This window comes from Myotis lucifugus, unplaced genomic scaffold (assembly GCF_000147115.1).
Source record: "Myotis lucifugus unplaced genomic scaffold, Myoluc2.0 scaffold_60, whole genome shotgun sequence".
Classification (NCBI taxonomy): Eukaryota; Metazoa; Chordata; class Mammalia; order Chiroptera; family Vespertilionidae; genus Myotis; species Myotis lucifugus.
The window spans coordinates 3,397,155-3,405,829 of NW_005871108.1; the positions used below are offsets into that span (position 1 = coordinate 3,397,155).

Consider the following 8,675-nt stretch of genomic DNA (forward strand, 5'->3'; position numbering starts at 1 on the left):
GAGAGATTTCCCCTGACTGATAGGTGGCTCCCTACACTCTGGGAAGCCAAAACATGCTTCAAGTTGAGTCTCACGGCACCTTCTCTGGGGGGAGACCAAGCCTTCCTGGCAGGTCTCTCAGGCTGTAACCTCAGATATGGACAGAGCTTCTCCAACTAGTCACTCTGCGTGCCACCTCAGCCCCCGGCCCTCTGGCACCCTTTCCTCACCTCCCAGGGGAAACCAGCCCCAGACCAGATCTCTCCTGCAGGGTCCACACTGGGCCCTCGGAAAAACACACACAAGCTTTGACCCCATCCAGAGGGAGCAAAGAGTTATAATTTTCAACTTACAGAAGCTGCGCTCTCTGCCAAACTTTTTCCTTTTTTGTTACTTCTCACCCGGGGATACTTTTCCACTTATTTATTATTTTTAGAGAGAGTGGAAGGGATGGGGAAAGACAGAGAGAAACATCAATGTGAGAGTGACACATCGATTGGTTGCTTCCCGCGCACACCCTGACCAGGGCCAGGAAAGGAGCCCACAACCAGCATGCAACCAAGTTACATGCCCTTGACCAGACTCGAACCCAGGACCTTTCATTCTGCAGGCTGACACTCAATCCACTGAGCCAAACCGGCTAGGGCTCTCCACCATAACTTTAGCTCATCAGCCTTGCCTCAGGCAAGAAAGAGAATCCAGGATATTCCTTGTCCCAACTTCAGGGACCCTCAAGCCCTTACTTAAATTGTCCTTGAAAATCCCACTCCCTCTCTGCCTGCATTAGGGGCAAACACCCTTGTCCTCCTCCCTGGGAAAGTGGGAAAAGGGACCACAGCTGTCTCCTGTTCCCTCTTGACCTTTTTATCACCTTGATCCGGGTGAGGAGCTCCCGCATGAGGGACTGAAGAGCTATGCGGCCAGTTCTTGGCTACCTGCTTCCATTGTGGTCTGGCCCCTTCCTTGGTATACAGCAGTGGTCGGCAAACTGCGGCTCACGAGCCACATGCGGCTCTTTGGCCCCTTGAGTGTGGCTCTTCCACAAAATACTGACTTCTGCGCATGGGCCACGAAGTTTCAGTCACACTGTACGTGTGTGCCCACACGTGGTATTTTGTGGAAGAGCCACACTGAAGGGTCCAAAGAGCCGCATGTGGCTCGAGAGCCGCAGTTTGCTGACCACTGGTATACAGCATCCGTGGGATTGTAGTGTCTCAGATGACACTATTGAAGACACCCATGAGTGGGCAGTGAGAGAGAGAGAGAGCTTTAATTTAGACACAGTGGCCAGTAAAGGCCTTTCCAAGGAGGGAAACTGAAGCTGAAACTTGGTGAAGGAGAAGGAGCCAGCCAGGGGAAAGCTAGGAAATGAGAACTCCTGGGAAAGGCTCAGCACGTGCCAAGACCCTGAGGTAGGAATGAGAGGAGACAGCAGCAAAGTGATGAGAGATGAGGGCTGAGAGGTGGACAGCAGCCAACCGTGTGGGGTCTCCCAGAGTTTGGATTTCCATGCAAGAACTGCAGAGGCCTGGGGTGGGGGAGGGTTAATAAACAGGAGAGTGACAAGGTCTGAGGAATATATTTAAAATTTAACTCAGGTTGTTGGGTGGAAATTGGAATTTGGTAGGGGGACCAAGAGAGGGAAGAGGGAGACTGGAGAGGAGACTGGGATGAGTAAGTGAGTGAATGATGGATGGATGGATGGATGGATGGATGGATAAAATGGACATCTCTCAAGGCAAAGGGGAATCCAAGCCCCAAGAGAGTACGTAGTTAGTACTTTGGGGGCTCCCGGGAAGGCAAAGGGATTCCAGGTGTAGGTAGAGCTGAGGACAGGCCACTTTATGCAGATCCTGCTTTCTGAATTGGGTCTTGAAGGTCAGTGATATTATTTCAACAGTAGTAATAGCCTCCACCATTTACTGAATTCTCTGGTGTTCCAAGTATTCCACATTGTCTTATGTGACCCTCAAAAGAGTCCCATTTTACAGCTGAGGAAAGAGCTGCTCAGAGAGAAGTCACCTTCCCACAGCCGCACAGCTGGCCAGCCCAGGAGCAGACGTTGCACCACGTCTGTGAAACTCCAAAGGCTTCCCCTGCTCTGCGGCCCACACAGGGCAAGACGGATTGTCAGGGGGATGGGGCATGGCATCCCAGGAAGAGGACACAGCACAATCAAAGGCCCGGGAGCTGGGAAGGGGCGAGGCCGGGATAAAGAGGCCCTCGGCAGTCTGAAGGGAACTGAGCAATATTGAGGGCACGGCCGTGGCAACCCGTGGGTTCCAAAGTGTGCCAGGCCTAAAGAGGCACAGTCATGCTTGCAGACCCCAGGGAACGTGTGGGACCGAGGGGCAGGAAGCAGGAGCTGATGCGGGCCCAGGCCCTGACACTGAGCTCGGGCCTCCCACAGAGAGGCATTGTTCATAGGCAGCAGGCATGGCCATCTGGGAAGCCCAGGAGGGGCTGCTTGCCTCTCTGGAGATGTGCCCAAGGGATGTGCAGGGTCCCTCCCAGGAGACTTCACCTTTAGGAGTTGGAGGTCTTCGGCGCATTAGCAAACATAGCTACAATGTGCCTGGTCCAAGTGCCTGCCATGTGCCCCAGCACCCGGCCCACCCTTCATGACAGCCCAAGACCTTTCTCCAAACATCAGGAAGCTGGAATCTTGGGGCTGCTCCAGGCAAAGATGTGGTTCAACAGAAGCCACAAATATTTTCCTTGGACACCTTGGCCCACTCTGTGGCCTCAGCCCAAATACAAAGGGTAACTGCTTAGCCCAGAGTATGCAGGATATAAAGCTGGACTTCCAGACCCACTGCCCAGGTGAGGAGGAAGCTGAGGACGCTGGTGTGTCCAGGTAAAAGTGTGGGGAAGGGGCTGAAAGCCTAGGGTACCAGGGAGGTTCTGAACTGGAGACACCTGTTGGGGTCAGGTCAGAAGCAGGAGGGAGTCTTGGTCCTCAGGTAAGGTCCCTCTGTCGACTAGGACCCTCTGAGGGGGTAGAGAGGCGCCCAACTCCCTTACTCAGAAGACCAGAGAATGGTCCTGAGGAGTAAGAATGGCTGAGTCTTTCCCTGGCTTCATCCGGATGACATAAACCCATTCTGCACACACCAATTGCATTGTATCCAGCCCTGGGCTTGGGTGATTCTGGAGACAAGAAGTATCAGACAGTCCTGGCCCTCCTAATATAGGCCAATGCAGTATGTGCTGTGCTCAAGGAAATCCCAGGGGTACGGTGTGGTGGGAGGGGGCAGTCAGGGAAGGCTTCCAGGAAGCGGTGACATGTCAGGTGAGAACTGAGTAAAAGTTGGTTGGAGAAAGGCATCTCATGCAAAGGGAATCACATAAGCAAATGCCAGGAGGTGAGATATGATGTGGTGTGTGGGGGGGGGCGGGGGGTGCTGGGATTTAGGGAGGAGACACTTTTCCACAAAACAGATGCTACCATCCTATTGGTTCTCTGAGTGTCTCTGATCAGAGAACAGAGTGACGTGCAAAGATAAAGGAAGGAAAATAGAACTAAGATGCTTAAAAGAAACTTCCTGGGCAAAAGAGCAGAGTGCAGGGCATCTTATCTGTTTTCTCGCTTTAACTGCAAGGTGATTCTTTCTGAGCCCAGGATTAGTAATAATAACTGTTGTACTCATAATAACAGCTAATATTCATTGAGCTCTTATAGCATGCCAGGCCACAAATGGATGATTTCATTTAATCCTCCCAACAACCTTGTGATGTAAGTATTATTAGTATCCCTAATTTTATAGATGAGAAAACTGAGACTCAGAGAGGGTAAGTCCCTTGCCCAAGGTCACACAGCAAGTGGTAGAGGCAGTCCACCAACTCAGGTCTGTCTGACTCTGATGCCCATATTTCTCCTCTACCCTTAGGCTTCCTGGCACACAGGGATGGGGGATCCTGTGACTCCACAGGGATCCCCATGGCCTAGACCTTTTCAGTTTAGCAGGCTTAGATTCCCCATTCTTCCAGGGCTCCCAAAGGTCATTCATTCATTCAGCAACCATTTGTTTATTAAACACCCATTGTGTTCCAGGCACTGTGTTGGGTGCTGGGGACACAATGGGGAGCAGGCAGACCAATACTCCCTCCCAGAGCTCATGGCCTGGTCAGGGAGGCAGGTGTTGAATCATTATTGCAAGTGTCTCTAAGAGCTCACGCTATTCCTAATCACTTCACTAAACAGCCTCTGCTGGAATCCGTGCCCAAGTCACCAGGCGTGGAGGACCTGCCTTTGGCCTCTCTGCCTGGCTAACAGGGCCCTTTATGCAAACCCCAGGTTCTCACATCTGCCACCTGCTGCTCCTTGGACCCCAGGAAGATGGCCAGTTCAAGGATCTTCGCCCTCCTCTGTGGTTTGCTGGCAGCCACCTTGGTCGGAGCCACCCTCAATCCTCCTGCAGTCCTCATAGTCGGCCCAAAAATCATGAGAGAGAGTAAGTCTTGGCCGCCCAGGCTTCAGCACCATAAGGCAATGGGGCAGGTGGAGCAGCTCTCCAATGGAAGGCAGGAGCTGCCCATGACTGGGGGTGTGCAAGACACAGTTGGGACCCAGGTCTAGATGAGACTCGAGTGGGTAAATTGTAAAGGCTGAAAGTGTCTGTGATCCCAAGAGTCCATGATTCCAAGAAACCCTCCTTAAATGCCATGATTCCAAAACTGACCACTCTGAGGTTCCGCAGCCTGCAGAAGGGGGGTGGCCCTGGGTGTGACCATGCAACTGCTCTCGCCTAAAACCCACTGGCAAAGCACCTCCTCAGAGTCTGAGTCAGTGACCAACCAGTCCCCAGAGAGGAGACCCTCGGCTGCAAACCCCGCGGCCTGGATCCCAGGCACAGCTTTCTCACCCTCCAACTCTGCGGCCCGGGAACCTTCCAGAGCCTGGGCTTTGTCCTTTGGAAACAAACAGGAAGGCCTGCCTCCCCAGGTTGCTGGGACTGTCCCATAGGACAGGGATTGACAAGAACTTGGCGAACTCTCTGGTCTAGTTTCTCGACGTCAGCACTTCTGACCTTATGAGCCAAGTAACTCTTCACTGTGGGGGTCTGTCCTGTGCATCTCGATGCTTAGCCGCATCCCCAGCCCAGTGCTAACAGCCAAAATGTCTCTAGACATTCTGTCTCTTAGGGAACAGGAGCGCCCTGGTTGAAAACCATCGCTCCAAAGTGCTGTGCCCAGAGCACGTGATAACCAGTTGGCTCTGGAAATCCATCTAAACACTTAGAGGCCAGCCCTCTGCATGCTCTGGACCTGGGCCAGGCTGGACGGGCAGGCGCGGGACTGGGTCCTGCAGGGCCACACAGCTGCTGCAGCCGGAGGAGGGGTCCCACAGTAGGGACAGGGGCAGAGAGCGCTGGGTGCTGAGGGGGCAGGCAGAGGTGCCCTGGGCCCATACCGTGAATCGCAAGCACAGTGCCAGCCAGAAGGAGCTTGGACATGAGCAACCATGGCAACCATGGTGTAGGTCCCCTGGCAGCAGAATCTGAGTTAAGGAGTTGTTGGCGAGTGGTTGGCCTCAGAGATGCTCTCAGAAAACACCCGCAGGCAAGGGCGGGCCAGTTGCCACAGGGAACTGGAGCTCAGTCCTACTGGGCAGCTGTGTTGGTTAGGACAAGTGAGGAGACAGAAACCGCATGGTAAGCCCGACACACGAGTTTATATAAAGAATTATGAGCAGGGGGTCGGAGTCATGGGCCATTGGCTAGGAAAGAAAATAAAAACTCCAAAGAGGATTGGGGAGGCGGGAGAGGCTAATCCAGGGACAGAATAAGCTTGGAGGGGAGAATCCTCCCTGACCTCCTGGGAGGAGTGAGGTTGAAGCCCACGGGATGGTGGGGACATCTGTCCAGTTGTCCGGGTCAGAGCGGGTGCACAGCTGGCAGGCTGGCAGCGGGCAGAGACCTGCCTGCGAGGAGCCGATGGAATTCTCTGGGAAGCTGCCCGCGAGGATCCCAGAGTAGGGACAGGGGCAGAGAGCGCTGGGTGCTGAGGGGGCAGGCAGAGGTGTCCTGGGCCCATACTGTGAATCGCAAGCACAGTGCCAGCCAGAGGAGCTTGGACATGAGCAACCATGGCAACCAGCAGGAAGGCGGTTGCTGTTGGTTCACTGGGAAGCCTTCTCAGGAAACTTCCTGGACAGGAGCTGGGGCCCACAGTCCTGCTGAACTCGAGCCTGGACCCCACAGGAGCCTGCGAGAGGAGCACAGCAGGGCCGGGAGGGGGAGCACTTGCTGCTGCAAGGCCCTCCAGAGCCTCTACTGACAGGGCTTAACGTCGCACCAGCAGCGAAGGAGGACCACTTACAGGGCCCATCTCCATCATCACAGAGCTGGCTAAAAGGGTGGTTTTGTTGCCGAGGGGCAATAACACACAGGGACTCTGGGGCGCAGTGGGGCACACATACACCTGAGTCATCCCACCTGAGGGCTGAGGGAGCAGGGTGTTTATACACCAATTCCCGTCCGTCACTGGGCGAGGGCTCTCCAGCATCAGCTCTCCGGCACCTCTGACCCGCTCTGCACACAAGCCAAATGGACAGAACCCAGGGCTCCTGGCTCCCAGGCCCCTGACCCAACCTCCTCCTTTCTCTGCTCAGCACTCGATACTCTTTGGACAACAGACCCATAGAATGTGGATGCCAGAGAACTGTGTTTTAGGCAGCAAAACAGCCCCAAACAGGGACCTCTGAGTTCCCTGCCTCTTGGCTCCAGAAGTGTTTGCCGCCGGCTGGTGGGAGGGATGCAGAGGCTGGCAATGCTCAGGGGGGTGAATGATCCGCCCATGCCCTAGTCGCCCCGATCTGGGCCATCATGCTCAAGGCCACATCAATGGTAGAGATGGCCAGGATGGAACCATCCATACCCTCACCTTGAGTCCAGATCTGAGTAGTCCTGCGTGATGCCCTCTCCCAGCCTGGAGCCCCTCCTTGCCCCTCCTGCTGGACTCTAATCCCCAGAATCTGTCTCCAGAGCTGGCACAGAAGCTGAAGGACCATGATGCGATCCAGATCCTCCAGGACCTGCCTCTGCTGAGCACCCTGCGGGAAGAGCCGGCCGGGGGCATCCCCATTCTAGGCAGCGTAGTGAACTCTGTCCTGAGCCACATCGTCTGGTAAGTTGGGAACTCCCCGTCCACACTTCTGCCCAGGACACACTTTGCACGTTTATTTGGTCAGTCAATAAGCATCAATCGGTATCGAATCTCTGTCTGACCACAAAGAATGGGACAAATGAAGTCCCTTCCTCAGAAGCTCCCAGATGAATTAATAACCATAAGAGAGTCAGATGGGAGCCTGATAGGGTGACTCCAGAGGAAGGTCACCTGGGGTGAGAGGGTGAAGGTGATGCTTCTAAGTCTCGGTGACAGGTGAGCCATTGACTGCATGTTCACCAGGAGACAAGAAGGAAATGGTATTCCAGGCAGAGGGGCCAGCCTGGGGAAAGGCATAGAGGGTGAGAGGCGGCCAGAATGGCTGGTGCTCAAACCCCAAGGTAAGGACTGGGAGGTCAGAGGGGTTCGTTCCCAGAGGGTCTACAAAGTCAGCCCAAGGAGCTGGGATTCATCTCTTAAGTAATGGGGAGCCATGGGAGTGTTGAGAGCAGGAGCATGGCAGGGGGGATGTGGCAAGACCATGCTGGGGAAGATCCAGTGGGTAGGGCTTGGGTCCAGCTGCTGGCTGGACACCAGGGAAGACCGAGAAGATTGAGGGGAATGAGTTTGTGGCCGATGCTCAGATAAATCTCACCTCTCCTGCATCCATCCAGGCTGAAAATCACCTCAGCCAACATTATGGAGCTACAGGTGCAACCCTCTGCTGACGACCAGGAGGAGCTGATAGTCAATATCCCACTGGACCTGGTGGCTGGATTCAACACGTGAGTATCCCCTCAGTCAGGCATAGCAGGCAGATTCACCCACTCATTCCCCCCTTTCCTCTATGCAGGTATCTGGAAAAGAGTTCTAAGCAGAGGGAAGAGCAAGTGCAAAGGCTCTGAGGCAAGAGTACACTTGCTTTGTTCCAAGAATGGCAAAAAGGGGTGGGGTAGGAGAGAGGAGAGTCATGGGAGGTGAGGCCAGCAGGCAGCCAAGGTCAGATCATACAGAGCCTTACGGACCAAAGTGAGGACTTGGCCTCTACTGAGTGAGATGGGAGCCATGGCGGGTTCTGAACAAAGGAGAAACATGACATGTTTAATATTCTTGAAGAATAACTCTGGTTGTTGTATATGGAGGCAAGAGCAGAGGCGGGGAGGCCATCCAGAAACTACTGAAACAATTCAGAGGGAGACCATGATAGCTTGGACTGGAGTTGGGGGGCGGGGGCAGGAAGATGGTGAGAAGTGGTCAGATTCTAGATACATTTTGGAGGTAGGTGCAGACAACAGCATTTCCTGATGATTGCATGTGGGGGGGAGAGGAGGAGAGAGATTAAGGAGTCAAAGCTGAGTCCAAGGTTTTTGCCTGTGCAACTGGCAGGATGGTGTGGCCAGCAACCAAGACAGGGAAGATCGTGAGAGGAGCAGGTTTGGGCAGGATGCACAGTTCAGTTTTGTGCATGCTGAATGTGAGATGCCTGTAAGATACCTGAGTAAGGAGTTGGGTATAAATTCGGAAGCTGTTTTAGGATTTAAACCAGGAGAGGAATAAAAAAAAAACAGAGCTGGAACATGCTGGGGTAA

The 8,675-nt window shown here is 54.0% G+C and overlaps 1 protein-coding gene across 1 annotated transcript in view; it reads left to right on the plus strand.

Annotated features, from left to right (window-relative positions):
• The first annotated feature begins 2,753 nt into the window (after positions 1-2,753).
• Positions 2,754-8,675, plus strand: part of BPIFB1 (BPI fold containing family B member 1) — a 19,167-nt gene continuing 13,245 nt past the window's right edge. The window contains exons 1-5 of the mRNA XM_023754493.1: positions 2,754-2,836; positions 4,277-4,433; positions 6,966-7,107; positions 7,761-7,871; positions 7,940-7,976. Of these exons, the coding sequence (XP_023610261.1) occupies positions 4,319-4,433; positions 6,966-7,107; positions 7,761-7,871; positions 7,940-7,976 (405 nt within the window). The 5' untranslated portion in view covers positions 2,754-2,836; positions 4,277-4,318. The remainder of the gene's footprint in view (positions 2,837-4,276; positions 4,434-6,965; positions 7,108-7,760; positions 7,872-7,939; positions 7,977-8,675) is intronic.